Source organism: Oncorhynchus keta, chromosome 6, assembly GCF_023373465.1.
Source record: "Oncorhynchus keta strain PuntledgeMale-10-30-2019 chromosome 6, Oket_V2, whole genome shotgun sequence".
NCBI lineage: Eukaryota > Metazoa > Chordata > Actinopteri > Salmoniformes > Salmonidae > Oncorhynchus > Oncorhynchus keta.
In genome coordinates this window covers 29,098,264-29,115,729 of record NC_068426.1, presented here as the reverse complement: position 1 = coordinate 29,115,729, position 17,466 = coordinate 29,098,264, and the positions used below count along the sequence as shown (strand labels likewise).

The 17,466-nt window shown below is 43.5% G+C and overlaps 1 protein-coding gene across 9 annotated transcripts in view; it reads left to right on the top strand.

The window, feature by feature from the left end:
• The window catches only part of LOC118385358 (RIMS-binding protein 2-like), a 118,398-nt gene that overhangs the window by 55,237 nt on the left and 45,695 nt on the right, over positions 1–17,466 (top strand). For all 9 annotated transcript variants that reach the window (XM_052521295.1, XM_052521290.1, XM_052521287.1 and 6 more), the window contains one exon: positions 9,311–9,400. In XM_052521295.1, the coding sequence (XP_052377255.1) occupies positions 9,311–9,400 (90 nt within the window). The remainder of the gene's footprint in view (positions 1–9,310; positions 9,401–17,466) is intronic.

Sequence of the window (17,466 nt, the reverse complement as noted above, 5' to 3'; positions counted from 1 at the left end):
TGACGTTTATTAATACCTAAAGTTGGTTTACAAAAGTAGTTTGAAGTGATTTGTAAAATTTTATAGGCAACTTTTTTCATTTTAAAAGTGACGTTGCGTCTTGTAAAGGTGAATTTTCCTGGATCAGACCGGCCTTTATAAATGGACATTTTGGGTATACAATGACGGATTTAATCGAGAAAAAGACCCAATTGTGATGTTTATGGGACATATAGGAGTGCCAACAAAGAAGCTCATCAAAGGTAATGAATGTTTTATATTTTATTTCTGCGTTTTGTGTAGCGCCGGCTACCGCTAAATCTTTTGTTTAGGTCTCGTTCAGGTATTTCGGGGGGTGCATGCTATCAGATAATAGCTTCTCATGCTTTCGCCGAAAAGTATTTTACAAATCTGATGTTGGCTAGATTCACAACGAGTTTAGCTTCAATTGAGTACCTTGCATGTGTGTTTTAATGAAAGTTTGAGTTTTATCGAGTACTAAAGGTGGTGCTCTGAAATTTCCACAGATTTTGGTTCCTGTACAGGGACCACAATCCGCAACAGGTTTTAATGCTAGCTAGTAATTTACCTTGGCTTCTACTGCATTCGCGTAACAGGCAGGCTACTCATGGAGTGCAATGGTTAGAGCGTTGGACTAGTTAACTGCAAGATTGGATCCCCTGAGCTGACAAGGTGAAAATCTGTCGCTCTGCCCCTGAACAAGGCAGTTAACCCACCGTTCCTAAGCCATCATTGAAAATAAGAATGTGTTCTTAACTGACTTGCCTAGTTATATAAAGGTATAAAAAATATATATATAAAAAACAGAAATCGGCGCCCAAAAATACAGATTTCCGATTGTTATGAAAACTTGAAATTGGCCCCGATTAATCGGTCGACCTCTAGTTGTTACTGATGCGTATATGGTTGAAACATCAGCATACATGGATACACATGCCTTGTTTAATGCCAGTGGCAGGTCATTGGCAAAAATAGAAAAGAGTAGAGGGCTTAAAAAGATGCCCTGCGGTACTCCACACTTTACATGTTTGACAATAGAGAAGCTTCCATTAAAGAAAACCCTTCTATTAGATAGATACATGTCGCTCTGAATCCACAATATGGCAAAGGTTGGAAAGCCATAATACATAGGTTTTCTCATCAACAGGTTATGGTCAATAATATCAAAGGCTGCTCTGAAATCTAACAGTACAGCTCCCACAATCTTCTTATTATCAATTTCCTTCAACCAGTCATCAGTCATTTGTGTCAGTGCAGTACATGTTCACTGCCCTTCTCTATAAGCTTGCTGAAAGTCATGCTGTTGTTCATTTGTTTACAGACAAATGGCATTCTATTTGGTCAAACACAATTTTTTCCAATAGTCTGCTAAGATCTGGCAGCAAGCTGATTGGTCTGCTTTTAGAACCAGTGAAGGCCGCTTTACCACTCTTGGGTAAAGGAATTACTTTAGCTTCCCTCCAGGCCTAAGGAAAAAAAACTTTAATCTAGGCTCAGAATAAAGATATGACAGATATGATTGGCTATAAGTTATCAATGCCAGGAGGTTTGTCATTATTGAACAATAATCTTTCCACCTCTCTCACGCTAACTTTCCAAAATTCAAACTTACAATGCTTTTCTTTTAAGCATGAATACGATGGCTCACTGTTCATTGTTGGCATTTCCTGCCTAAATTTGCCTACTTTGCCAGTGAAGTAATCATTAAACTAAATAGCAACATCAAATGGTTTTGTGATGAATAAGCTATCTGATTCAATAAAAGATGGAGTTGAAGTAATTTAATTTAAAGTATTCAATTTTTCTTCCATCAATCTTTATATCATTGATCTATCTTGGCTTCATAATACAGTTTCTTCTTCTTTTTGTTGAGATTACTCAAATAATTTCTCAATTTGTGGTATGTCATCTAGTCAGATGTGCAGCCAGACTTATTAGCCACCCATTTTGCCACATCTCTTTCAGTCATACAGTTTTTCAATTCCTCATCAATCCATTGAGCCTTAACAGATCTAACAGTACGTTTGTTAACAGGTGCATGTTTATATATAATTGGAAGAAGCAATTTCATAAATTCATCAAGTGCAGCGTCTGGATGCTCCTTATTAATCACATCAGGCCAGTAAATATTTTTAACATCATCCACCTAAGAGTCACAGCAAAATCTTTTGTATGATCTCCAAGAAAGTAGACCTCTCTGTTTACATCACATACACTATCAAGCATTTCACACATATTATTTAGATACTGACTGTGAGCACTTGGTGGCCTGTAGCAGCACCCCAAAAGAAAGGCTTTAGATGTGCCAAGTGAACCTGCAACCACGACACTTTAATAACTCTTGACATAAGATCTTCTCTAAGAATTGCAGAGATATGACTCTGAATATATACTGAAATACCTCCCCCATAAGCATTTCTGTCTCTTCTATAGATGTTCTTTTATTGTACTGCTACTGCTGTATCATCAAATGAATTATCTAAGTGACTCTCAGAAATGGGTAATATGTTAATGTTATCTGATGTTAGCAAGTTATTGATTTCATGAAACTTATTTCTAAGGCTTCATATATTAATATGGGCTATTTTCTGCTCTTTCCTGGGTAGCTGTTTGACTGAAAGCTCTTTTTAGTCACGTCATCTAATGCGTGCTCTGCTCTCCCCTGAGGCGTCCTTGCCAGAGTGGAACAGCCCATGTCCCTCACAGCCCCGGGGCCTGTTTGTTCTCAAAAGGGGCCAATGCATGTCACCCTGGCCTCAGGCCCTACATACACACACAGACACACACTGCTGGATCCTTTTACCTATACACACACATACAGGCATACACACATACACTGCATACAAACATACTCACATACATGCATACGGACTCACTCGATTGCATGCACAGCATGAACTCAACACACACACACACACACACACACACACACACACACACACACACACACACACACACACACACACACACACACACACACACACACACACACACACACACACACACACACACACACACACACACACACACACACACAACCTAGGCAGGGAGGTTATGCACGGTAGAGGGAGATGAAGATGTGGAGGAGGTGTATTATACAGTGAAGAAGTTAATCCTTCATGACTGTAGTGCTGGCCTTTCTCTTGGCAGTACTCTCCTCTGTCTCCTTCGTGAAAGCCTGGCTGAGATTCGTCCTGTTTAGTGGAGGCAGTCTATGGGGGTCTTTCTCTGTGCCTTTCTCTGTACTTCACAAGCAGCCAGCTCGGGAAGAATAACTTTACACGCATAGTTTATTCCTTTGACTGTGTGGTTGTTGAGACGCTAGCGATCTGCAGGAATATATAGGCATACCGCACCCACTGCTGATTCCAATCCTAAATTATGTTGCTTACACCTGTACGATTCTCTCATATCCGCAAGTACATATAGGCTAGGTGTTGCTGATTTGTAATCGGGCGTAAAACTCACCCTTCACAAACCTCTCTTAGAATTTGTCCCCTAAAAGCGTTCTCTCTGGCCAACCCCTTCTTATATCTTGTATCTTTGCTCATACAGCTCAACTAAAATACATTAACAATAGGAGCTGGGCATATCACTTTACACCATCAACTCAGCCTCTTCATTTTAGCCTGTGAAAAAGGACAAGGACAAACTCTAAAGTCTTGCCTGGCTTGTTGTTATGTTGGTGAGTCCAAGGCTAAGGCTGACTGTCATTTGGTCAAATAGCAAAGATGACAATCAATCAATCAATCAAATGTATTTATAAAGCCCTTCTTACATCAGCTGATGTCACCAAGTGCTGTACAGACACCCAGCCTAAAACCCCAAACAGCAAACAATGCAGGTGTAGAAGCACGGTGGCTAGGAAAAACACCCTAGAAAGGCCAGAACCTAGGAAGAAACCTAGAGGAACCAGGCTATGAAGGGTGGCCAGTCCTCTTCTGGCTGTGCCGGGTGGAGATTATAACAGGACATGGCCAAGATGTTCAAATGTTCATAGATGACCAGCAGGGTCAAGTAATAATAATCACAGTGGTTATAGAGGGTGCAAGAGGTCAGCACCTCAGGATAAATGTCAGTTGGCTTTTCATAGACAATCAATCAACGAGTATCTTTACCACTCTTACTGTCTCTAGAGAGTTGAAAACAACAGGTCTGGGACAGGTAGCACGTCCGGTGAACAGGTCAAGGTTCCATAGCCGCAGGCAGAACAGTTGAAACTGGAGCAGCAGCTTGACCAGGTGGACTGAGGACAGCAAGGAGTCATCAGGCCAGGTAGTCCTGATGACAATGATAGGTGGCATGTATTATGGAATGTATATCAAAGAGTCCAAAAATATACACACTTCAGACAGCACAGGAGAGAGATAGCACACACCCTAGGCATGTCAGAAGAGCGAGAGTGCACTAGCAATAATCTGCGTCCTACGTGACACTGGTCTATTCTGTCACGCCCTGACCATAGAGAGCCTTTTTATTTCTCTATTTGGTTAGGTCGGGGTGTGACTAGGGTGGATACTCTATTTTTTGTATTTCTATCTTGGCCTGGTATGGTTCCCAATCAGAGGCAGCTGTCTATCATTGTCTCTGGGGATCATATTTAGACAGCCTTTTCCCACTGGGTTTTTGTGGGATCTTGTTTTTGTGTAGTGCCTGTGAGCACTGCATTTGCTTCACATTTCGTTACTCTTTATTGTTTCATTCAATAAACATGTGGAACTCTACACACGCTGTACCTTGGTCCATTTATTCCAATGATCGTGACAGAAGATCCCACCACAACTGGACCAAGCAGCGTGCCTGGGAGGATATGGACTCCTGGTCTTTGGAGGAGGTCGAGGAGAGAATATCCTGGATTTGGGAGGAAGTCTTGGCAAGATACGAAAGCCTGCCATGGAAATAGACGCAAGAAGAGAAGGGAGGACAGCGACGACGGCAATTTGTTTTTGTGAGTTTCATTTAATAAAAATGTGGAACTCTACGCACGCTGCGCCTTGGTCCTTTTATTCCAACGATTGTGACATATTCCCTTTATACTGCGTTACTTTTGACCAGGGACCATGGCCAAAAGTAGTGAACTATAAGGAATAGGATGCCATTTGGGATGCAACCATAGAGATTTGAGGGAAGATGTTGGCTGAAATAGAAGTTGCCCTTTAACACAAGACCGGGTCTTGTTGTTTAAATCCTTATAAGTTAAGACTGAGGTTGTAGAAACTGACCCGGGACCAGAGCTTAGAGGCAGCTCCTCCCAAAAGCTGCTGGTTATGCAACCCAAACATATCCAGTGTGCACTGCTCACAGTGCAGATCTTCTTTCTGCTGTACACTGAGCCAGCTGTCTTGGCAGCACAGTCCTTGTTTCAACCTGGCACTGTTTTAGAGATGGCCTGTAGGCCTGCTACTACTGACACACAAACAGAGCACATACACACTCATGGCGCGCGTACACACAGAGCACATACACACACACACCAAAACACTGGATTAGCCCCACTCACTTGTGTTTTATGAATGAGTGACCTGTAGAGAGCCAACAGGGAGAGGTGAGAGGAACATTGTTAAGTAGAATCAGCTGAAAGTCCTATCATAGTATGACTGTAGGCACATGGCCTCCCTCACTGCTGCTGAGAGCTGGCTGGGAGGTTCTGAATCTTCCAGACCTGATGGTGCTGAACAAACAACTGATCCTTCTATTAAGGTTATGGGCCATGTCACGTTCCCTTTGCCCTTTCGCTGTCCTACATCATCTACATCACACTGGACTAACACAGAGTGGGGGTGTGACTGGAGGAAATGGGGGCCAGAGTTACGAAAGATGGGCTGCGTTCCAACATGCAAACTAGCGTACCACTTAGAATGCATGCCCAATATATAGCTTTATCCTAAGTCGTGTGTTGGACTTGACACGTTAAAACATGGTTCAGCAAATACTGCAGTGCCCTCTATAAGGATATCTTCTGCTTTTGTTCTACATGAACTCTGATGCCCCTGATGAGTGCTATGGAATAGCTCCAACACTGCCATGTATCCCAGTGTGACCTGCCTGCCACTAATCCAATCAAAGAGACAGTATGGAGGCCACCTAGTAGAGGCACTGAGGGTCTCCCTACAGTTCCCGGGAACAAAGCTGCATGTCGTCTCATTAACCTAGGAAATCCTCCCGGGAGTTTAAAGGGACCAGCGGGAAACCACGGGGTCCACAGGATTGAATTTAGTCTGAAGAAACACAAACACACACATAATGTACACTACGTACTGTCTGTCTAAGACATTTAGGTAAATAGCTGTAGATAAACCAACCACGTTATATACATTAACACTACACTCTCACCAAGACAATGCTAGTGATTCAATAAGATGGGATTGGTAGACTGGAGTGTATAGGCCTAGGAGACGTTCATTATGCCTGGTTTCTGTCATTGTTTGGAGTGATTGGATGCCTAGTCATTGTCTTTAATATCTGGTAAAATAGCAGAAGACGGTGATGATGACATCACTGTAGCTGCCAGCTGCCAAAGCAGTGATGTTACCCTGACCTGCTGAAGGGGTAACATCTGAGGGCCTATGCCAAGTCTTTTCAGCCTCCTGAGGGGGAAGAGGCATTGTCATGCCTTCTTCACGGCTGTGTCGGTATGTGTGGACCATGTTAATTCTTTAGTGATGTGGACACCTGCTCCACTACAGTGCTCCGTTTCCTGTAGTCCACAATCAGCTCCTTTATCTTGCTAATGTTGAGGGAAAGATTGTTGTCTTGGCACCACACTGCCAGGTAACAGACCTCCTCCCTATAGGCTGTCTCATCGTCGTCAGTGATCATGCAATCAGGTGGCGGATGTGTAGTTGCCTACCCTCACCACCTACGGGCAGCCCGTCAGGAAGTCCAGGATCCAGTTGCAGAGGGAGTCGTTCAGTCCCCGGGTCCCGAGCTTAAGGATGAGCTTTGAGGGCAATATGCTGTTAAATGCTGAGCTGTAGTCAATGAACAGCATTATAACATAGGTGTTCCTCTTATACGGGTAGAAAAGTGTAGTGTAGAGTGCAATATAGATTGTGTCATCCGTGGATCTGTTGAGGCGGTATGCGAATTGAAGTGGGTCCAGGGTGTTTGGGATGATTGTGTTGATGTGAACCATGACCAGCCTTTCAAAGCATTTCATGGCTGCAGATGTGAGTGCTATGGGGTGATAGTCATTTAGACAGATTTACCTTGGTGTTCTGAGCGAGAGCGAGAACGATCACTCGTGGTGAGAGAGAGAGAGAGAGAGAGAGAGAGAGAGAGAGAGAGAGAACGTGTGTATACAGGTGTTTCTCTCTGTGTGTTTTAAACATTGACTTAGTACTTTAAAATGAGACACTACCTTGACATGAAGATACTGCTGGATACAGAGGAGAGAAGAGTAGTCTTGTAGCCTTGAGCCATAACGTGTTTGCTCTCTAATCAGCTCCTACTGACAGAGATGAACCCTAATTTTAATCAGATGCACAGTGACAGTAGCTCATAATTGTAAGTGTGTGGATACAAAACAACAATGCAGTGCATTCGATATAATATGAACAGTGTGCGTTGGGTTATAGACAGAGTCCCCACACACTATGATCTATTTTTCTCTGGGCCTGTGTTCTGGGAACTGGACAGAGCGTCCGGAGCAGATGCAGTGCCACAGGCTAAATTAAAGGATTGGGATGATGATGAGGATGGAGGAAAACAGCCAGAGATGTCAGTGTGAATTAGTCACTGGGAGTGTTGAGGGCTCTCTCTCTCTTCTGCTCTGTCCACCCTCCACCCAGCAGGCTGGCACGCAAATATGGATTTTTAGACACACAGACACTGTCTGTCTGTTTGTGTGTTTCTACACCACGGCTCCTTGCTGGAAATGAATGCTCTTCAGCTCCGTTTGCACCCTGGTCTTTTTTTAACCATGTTGCTCCATTTGTCGTCATTTGTTAGTCCTTTGTGGAGTGGGTTTGAAAGTATTTTATTGTCCGTGTTTGATTTAGATTTTTCAGTCTGTACACCTCAAAGGGATGAAGGAGCATTTCCATCCCTTCCAGAGGCTAGGAATAGAGGGTTGTGTCGACAGGTCGTGTGACGAGAGTGAAGCTGTGAATCTCTGACTCATAGGAGGAGGTGTTGGAGGATACTTCACTGCCTGCAACTGTACCCAGTCATGCCCATAAGAGGGGGGTCAGACCAGGAACATTCTCTCTCTGTCTATCTCCTTCCTTCCCTGTCTTCTCTTCTCGCCCCCCTCTTTTCTCGCTGTGTGTGACAGACAGCGGTGTTGACTCTAAGGCCTTGTCTAGTCCTCTTAGGGCTAAGGTACAAAGTGGAGCTGTCACCTGAAGTACACTGACATCAGGATTATCCCTGTAGGGAGAGGAGTCTCCAGAGCCACCGTAGAGTACACCGCAGGAAGAGGGGATGGGGAGAATGTGTTGCACCTCTGTGTCTCCATGTTGTCATCGACATCTTACCACCTACACACACACACACACACAAATGCAAGCACACACACACACACACACACACTTACTCACTCACAGTGGCAGTCTGCTGTTTATTGAGTCCCTCCATATGTGCAGACAATTTGACGATAGGGAGCCTGCTGAGGCTTTATCCTCCCCACAAATCCTCCATCCACCCTGGGTCTAGAGTTGGCATCTACCCTCACAGCTCTCTCTCTCTCTCTCTCTCTCTCTCTCTCTCTCTCTCTCTCTCTCTCTCTCTCTCTCTCTCTCTCTCTCTCTCTCTCTCTGTGTGTTCAGGACTTAAGCCTGTTACATAATTGTATTAAAGCAAGAGTCACTTCACACCTCTTTCACAGTGTGAGATTTAGCATAAACGTCTGTCTGAGGGAAGACCTCTGCCTCTCAACATCGTTGTCCCAAATGGTACCCTATTCCCTATGTAGTGCACTACTTTGACCAGGGCTCATAGGGTGCTGATTTATCTGCTGGGTCCTTGGACATCTCAGGGTGGCACTGATAATGGTGTCGGTCACACACCGAATGGAAGGTGACGTGTGCAGCGGTATATTCTGTTGTCTAGATAACAAAGGCGGTTTGTGACCTGGATACGACAACCTGAGATGAATGTCTATGTGGTGTATAACAATACACATTTGCAGATGGAGTAAACGTACAAAATGCATTGTAGCCTATTAGCTCTACTGTACACACTATTACTTTTTGATTTAATACACCGATATCACCATTGACTGTACTCTCGCATTTAGACTAATTCTCTTTCTCCCCACCCTCTTTCTCTCTCTCCTGCCTATATTTTGCCTCTCTCTATCCCTCCGCAGAAAACTAAGCTCCAGGATGCGTTGCAGGAGAAAAATCGCCTGAACCTTGAGTTGTCCAGCCACAACCTGAAGGTATCCAAGTATGACCAGGTAGGTAAGACTCTCAGTATGCATACCAAATGGCACTCTGTTCCCTACATAGTGCACTACTTTTGACCAGGGACCATAGGGCTCAACTGCACGACAGCACAGCCCAGCACAGTGCTAAACTCTCTTGATCAATGGGCATACAGTTGAAGTCGGAAGTTTACATACACCTTAGCCAAATACATTTACACTCAGTTTTTCACAATTCCTGACATTTAATCCAAGTAAAAATCCCCTGTCTTAGGTCAGCTAGGATCACCACATAATTTTAAGAATGTGAAATGTCAGAATAATAGTAGAGAATGATTCATTTCAGCTTTCATCAGATTCCCAGTAGGCCAGAAGTTTACATACACTCAATTAGTATTTGGTAGCATTGCCTTTCAATTGTTTAACATAGGTCAAACATTTTGGGTAGCCTTCCACAAGCATCCCACAATAATTTTGGCCCATTCCTCCTGACAGAGCTGGTGTAACTGAGTCAGGTTTGTAGGCCTCCTTGCTCGCACACACTTTTTCAGTTCTGCCCACATATTTTCTATGTTCTATATTTTCTGTCCTTAAGCCATTTTGCCACAACTTTGGAACTATGTTTGGGGTCATTGTCCATTTGGAAGACCCATTTGCAACCAAGCTTTAACTTCCTGACTGATGTCTTGAGATGTTGCTTCAATACATCCACATAATTTTCCCTACCTCATGATGCCATCTATTTTGTGAAGCGCACCACTCCTGCAGCAAATCATACCCACAACATGATGCTGCCACCCCCGTGCTTCACGGTTGGGATGGTGTTCTTCGACTTGCAAGCCTCCCCCTTTTTCCTCCAAACATAATGATGGTCATTATGGCCAAAAAGTTATATTTTTGTTTCATCAGACCAGAAGACATTTCTCCAAAAAATACTATCTTTGTCCCCATGTGCAGTTTGCAAACAGTAGTCTGGCTTTTTTATTGCGGTTTTGGAGCCGTGGCTTCTTCCTTGCTAAGCGGCCTTTCAGGTTATGTCGATATAGGACTCATTTTACTGTGGATATAGATACTTTTATACCGGTTTCCTCCAGCATCTTCACAAGGTCCTTTGCTGTTGTTCTGGGAGTGATTTGCACGTTTCACACCAAAGTACGTTCATCTCTAGGAGACAGAACGCATCTCCTTCCTGAGCGGTATGACGGCTGCGTGTTGTTTATACTTGCGTACTATTGTTTGTACAGATGAACATGGTACCTTCAGGCGTTTGGAAATTGCTCCCAAGGATGAACCAGACTTGTGGAGATCTACAATTTTTTTCTGAGGTCTTGGCTAATTTCTTTTGATTTTTACATGATGTCAAGCAAAGAGGCACTGAGTTTGAAGGTAGGCCTTGAAATACATCCACAGGTACAACTCCAATTGACTCAAATGATGTCAATTAGCCTATCAGAAGCTTCTCAAGCCATGACATAATTTTCTGGAATTTCCAAAGCTGTTTAAAGGCACAGTCAACTTAGTGTATGTAAACTTCTGACCCACTGGAATTGTGATACAGTGAAATAATCTGTCTGTAAACAGTTGTTGGAAAAATTACCATTGTCATGCACTGACATGCCAAAACTATAGTTTGATAAAAAGACATTTGTGGAGTGGTTGAAAAACGAGTTGACTCCAACCGAAGTGTATGTAAACTTCTGACTTCAACTGTATACAGTGGGGCAAAAAAGTGTTTAGTCAGCCACCAATTGTGCAAGTTCTCCCACTTAAAAAGATCAGAGAGGCCTGTAATTTTCATCATAGGTACACTTCAACTATGACAGACAAAATGAGAAAAAAAATCCAGAAAATCACATTGTAGGATTTGTAATGAATTTATTTGCAAATTATGGTGGAAAATAAGTATTTGGTCACCTACAAACAAGCAAGATTTCTGGCTCTCACAGACCTGTAACTTCTTCTTTAAGAGGCTCCTCTGTCCTCCACTCGTTACCTGTATTAATGGCACCTGTTTGAACTTGTTATCAGTATAAAAGACACCTGTCCACAACCTCAAACAGTCACACTCCAAACTCCACTATGGCCAAGACCAAAGAGCTGTCAAAGGACACCAAAAACAAAATTGTAGACCTGCACCAGGCTGGGATGACTGAATCTGCAATAGTTAAACAGCTTGGTTTGAAGAAATCAACTGTGGGAGCAATTATTTGGAAATGGAAGACATACAAGACCACTGATAATCTCCCTCGATCTTGGCTCCACGCAAGATCTCACCCCGTGGGGTCAAAATGATCACAAGAACGGTGAGCAAAAATCCCAGAACCACACGGGGGGACCTAGTGAATGACTTGCAGAGAGGTGGGACCAAAGTAACAAAGCCTACACCGCCAGGGACTCAAATCCTGCAGTGCCAGACGTGTCCCCCTGCTTAAGCCAGTACATGTCCAGGCCCGTCTGAAGTTTGCTGGAGAGCATTTGGATGATCCAGAAGAAGATTGGGAGAATGTCATATGGTCAGATGAAACCAAAATATAACTTTTTGGTAAAAACTAAACTCGTCGTGTTTGGAGTACAAAGAACGCTGAGTTGCATCCAAAGAACACCATACCTACTGTGACACATGGGGGTGGAAACATCATGCTTTGGGGATGTTTTTCTGCAAAGTGACCAGGACGACTGATCCGTGTAAAGGAAAGAATGAATGGGGCCATGTATCATGAGATTTTGAGTGAAAACCTCCTTCCATCAGCAAGGGCATTCAAGATTAAACGTGGCTGGGTCTTTCAGCATGACAATGATCCCAAACACACCCCCGGGCAACGAGTGGTTTCGTAAGAAGCATTTCAAGGTCCTAGAGTGGCCTAGCCAGTCTCCAGATCTCAACCCCATAGAAAATCTTTGGAGGGAGTTGAAAGTCCGTATTCCCCAGCAACAGCCCCAAAACATCACTGCTCTAGAGGAGATCTGCATGGAGGAATGGGCCAAAATACCAGCAACAGTGTGTGAAAACTTTGTGAAGACTTACAGAAAACGTTTGACCTCTGTCATTGCCAACAAAGGGTATATAACAAAGTATTGAGCTAAACTTTTGTTATTGACCAAATACTTATTTTCCACCATAATTTGCAAATAAATTCATAAAAAATCCTACAATGTGATTTTCTGGATTTTTTTCTCATTTTGTCTGTCATAGTTGAAGTGTACCTATGATGAAAATTGCAGGCCTCTCTCATCTTTTTAAGTGGGAGAACTTGCACAATTGGTGGCTGACTAAATACTTTTTTGCCCCACTGTATCATATTGACCTTTCAGGGCCACAGGGCCCCAGTGGTATCCCTCACAGATGGGGCTCTGCATTTCACTAACTAATAGAATCTGGGATCCATCTCTAATAGATTGATAACCACTGAAAGCCCCTTGCACAATTCCATTGCCTGTCTCCTTGGAGAGATCATGCTTGTCGTGGTTCAATGGAATTGTACACATTAGATGAGGAGTGTACCATGGATTGTGTACCATGGATGCTGGGATATCTGTTAGCCGTAACATCATGTGTTAGCCAGTGATAGATGATATTCACAGCAGCATGGAACAGATAGGCTACCGTATGGATGTTGTAGAGTTTTGTAGTTGAAGTGCATTGCCAATGGAGGTGGAGAGACCATGCTCATATCACATAGCTGACAGGTGTGGCTTATCAAGAAGCTGATTAAACAGCGTGATATTACACAGATGCACCTTGTGCTGGGGACAATAAATGGCCACAATAAAATGTGCAATTTGGTCACGCAACACAATGCCACAGATGTCTCAAGTTTTTAGGAAGCGTGCAATTGTCATGATGACTGAAGGAATGTCCACCAGAGTTGTTGCCAAATAATTCAATGTTCAGAATTTTGCAGTACATTCAACCGGCCTCATAACCGCAGAGCAACTGAAACCACGCCAGCCCAGGACCTCCAAATCCAGCTTCTTCACCTGCAGGATCATCCGATACCATACCAGCCACCCGGACAGCTGATGAAACTGTGGGTTTGTACAACCAAAGAATTTCTGAACAAACTGTCAGAAACCTTCTCAGGGAAGCTCATCTGCACGCTCGTCGTCGCCACCAGGGTCTTGACCTGACTGCAGTTCGGCATCGTAACCTACTTCATTGGGCAAATGCTCACCTTAGATGGCCACTGGCACCCTGGAGAAGTCTGCTCTTCACGGATGAATCCCGGTTTAACAGTACCGGGCAGATGGCAGACAGCGTGTATGGCGTTGTGTGGGTGAGTGGTTTGTTGATGTCAACGTTGTGAACAGAGTGTACCATATCATATGGGTAGGCATTAAGCTACAGACAATCAAAACATTTGCATTTTATCGATGGCAATTTGAATACACAGAGATACTGTGACGAGATCCTGAGGCCCATAACATGTTTCTGCGTGATAATGCACGGCCACAAGGATCTGTACACAATTCATGGAAGCTGAAAATGGCTCAGTTCATCCATGGCCTGCATACTCACCAGACCAGACATACTCAACAGACAGACGCCCATTGAGCAGTTTGGGATGCTCTGGTACGACGTGTATGACAGCGTGTTCCTGTTCCTGCCAATATCCAGGTGGGACAACTTTCCACAGGCCACAATCAACAGCCTGATGAACTCTATGTGAAGGAGATTTGTTGTGCTGCATGAGGCAAATGTTGGTTTTCTGATCCACACCCCTACCTTTTTTTAAGGTGTCTGTGACCAACAGATGCATATCTGTATTCCCAGTCATGTGAAATCCATAGATTAGGCCCAATTATTTTCTTTCAGTTGACTGATTTAAATATATGAATTTTAACTGAGTAAAATCTTTAAAATTGTTGCATGTTGCATTTATATTTTTGTTATGTATAAATAAATGTAGAAAATCGGCAATCAAAATAAACGCTCTACCACAGCAACCATGTTATTTTTGCGAAGCCTATTTTATTCTGAGTTCGGATATATAAAGTTTGTACGTGAACACTATTTCTAACATGCATACAGTACTTTCAGTTTTTCTGAAATCACTTCACTCTCGTGTAAGATGGAGGCTTGCGCTACCCGATGCTGGCACATGTGCAGATCAAATACACAGCTAGAATTCCGATTAAGCTGTTTACATGTCCTAATAATTCAAAAGATTGCTCAGAAAGCCAGGTTTTAATTGTCGTATGCTTACTTTGATTTTGATCTTATGCCAATTAAGATAAGCAGAGTAAAGTGTTTACATGACTATTGCGATGTATGGCCTTACTGCTGTACTCAGTTTAATATTGAATTATTAGTGTTGTTGTGTTTTTGGCTATGCCGGATGAAGTGATATGACATGCTATTCTATAAAATCCTTTCTCCGTAATTAATATTACCTGATTGAGCTAATCATGTAAATGTAATTAACTAGAGAGCCGGGGCACCACAAAATTATATTTATGGAGCTGTTATCTTCCGAATAAACTCTTCAAGATCTAGTAATATTTTACATCAATAGCAGTCCATATTAATCGTCACCTTAATTCAGTCTCATCTGAAAGTTGTAAATTCTTGGATATCTTCACGAACCCTGGCTAACAAGTTGAATCAGCAATACAACATTGGGTTTAATTATTTATTTACTAAATACCTAACTAATCACACAGAATTACATATACAAAGAATGAATCATACCTTGATTACAAATTACGTCAAAGGAAAACGGAACAGATATGACAGCTGGCTATACAAAAGAAAAGGGGCTGGGTTTGAGTGAAAGAGAGGGAAGACTGAGGGACAAAGGGAGAAGCTGTGCTATCGTAAATACAGTATCTTATACATTCAAAATTACCACCCATTTTGAAAAGGAAAATGCAATAAATATTTACTCTGAGCTGCGCTTTGGTAGGTTGGTGGTAGATGGAAGGCCGTGTTGCCAAACCGAGTCCTTTGTCCTTTGAAGAATGTCTCTGTTGGTCAATTGGATACGTTGTAGTAACGTCGTTGTGTGGTAGAGCGGCTAATCTGTCTGTTCTTTCCTAGCCCGCGTTTGCAGCTGCTGTTAATAACTCAACTGCTAGGAGGTATCACTTCTGTAGTGAATAAGAGTTCAAAGTTCATACCATTCACAACCAAAGCTCACGCTGAGGTTGGCTTAGTTCTGTAGTTGACATGTTAGTCCTTTTAACGCAGAGGCTGCAGACCTCACGTACTTGGAACTGGAGGTTACATTGTCGTCAAGGCTTTATATAGGAAGGGAGAGGAGGGCGTGTTTGAAAAGTTGTATGTCCCTTCACAGGGGCGGGTCACTGATTGAGCAGAGCCCTAACCTTATGAAAACCCAAATCTCTAATTTGGAAGCTAAAATTACATTTAATCTCTTCACCAATAATTGTATATTCAAACATTTAAATTGAACAACAATTCCATGTGAATCCGATAACTCGGATGTGTAGACTTTCCACTGTAGAGTTTATGTCATCCTATCATTGAGGAGAATGTCTCAGATGACAACCGAACGGACATCATATTCATTAAGTACTACCGCATATGTTCAATTGGTCGGATTACCAGAATATAGTTCATTTCCCCCCACCTTCTGATGTTCCCAGAATCTCTATGTAAACCAAGGGGTTTTGAAATTTCACATCAATAGGGTAGAGAGAGGAAAAAGGGGGTAGAGGTATTTATGACTGTCATAAACCTACCCCCAGGCCAACATCATGACAGTGTGCATATAAATGCACTCGATGACACAAACATCGAGAGCACCACTCCCCAGCCTCCCAGTGTGTCTATCTATCTCATTCCTGTCTGGCACGCACGCACGCACGCACGCACGCACGCACGCACGCACACACACACACACACACACACACACACACACACACACACACACACACACACACACACACTGAGTGAGTGACTGACTGACTGTGGGTGACTGACTGACTGACTGTGAGTGAATGACCATCTGTGGAGGGTGTGTGGAGGGAGGCATCAAGCGCTAATAATCTCACTTACGGAGGACCAGTTTTAACACGTGTCAAGGGAACAACTTGGCTCTTGGTTCCGTCCAACCAGCTCCTCGTGCAACAAAAAGGAGCTGTCTTTCTCCGCCGGCCACGACATCAATAGGGTAGAGAGAGGAAAAAGGGGGGAAGAGGTATTTATGACTGTCATAAACCTACCCCCAGGCATACATCATGACAGTGTGCATATAAATGCACTCGATGATACAAACATCGAGAGCACCACTCCCCAGCCTCCCAGTGTGTCTATCTATCTCATTCCTGTCTGGCACGCACGCACGCACGCACACACAAACACACACTGAGTGAGTGAGTGAGTGAGTGAGTGAGTGAGTGAGTGAGTGAGTGAGTGAGTGAGTGACTGACTGACTGACTGTGAGTGAATGACCATCTGTGGAGGGTCTGTGGAGGGAGGCGTCAAGCGCTAATAGTCTCACTTACGGAGGACCAGTTTTAACACGTGTCAAGGGAACAACTTGGCTCTTGGTTCCGTCCTATTGCCCCAACCAGCTCTGTCTTTCTCCGCCGGCCAAGACGGGTCTTTGAGATGAAAGACAGGAGGTACCAGTGCCCGAGCGTGGGTCTGATGCTACTACCTGAGGGGGCATGCTTAGCGTTAGCATCAGAGGCAGTAATCACAGGAGCAGTTAGCGTTAGTGCTGGGCGCTAGCCAAGGTGCTCTATCTCTCTCTGGGTATTAATGTAATGAGATTGTTGAGACTCAGTAAATAACCGCCTCTGTCTAACCCTCGCGTCAAAGGGGCGATTTCTCAAAGCGGACGATGTGAGATCGATTGGAGGTGTGAGTGGAGCAGTCTTCCTGTATCAGAGGGAGGCGATGCAGCGGGGGACAGAGAGCCCCAGATGGACGACAGGAAAGGGAAAGAGTAAACGAGTGCTGAGAGGAACTTGTCAGGACAGTCTGATTGATGGGAGGGAAGGCGAGGGACTAGTTTCTGTGGGTGATTTAAGCCAGTCAGTTTGGTCTTTGTCATTATCATTTTCTCATTTCCCCCTTTAACTGACCCCTGTGTAGAGAAAGAATTGTATCACATCTAAGTGGAGTTGTCAGA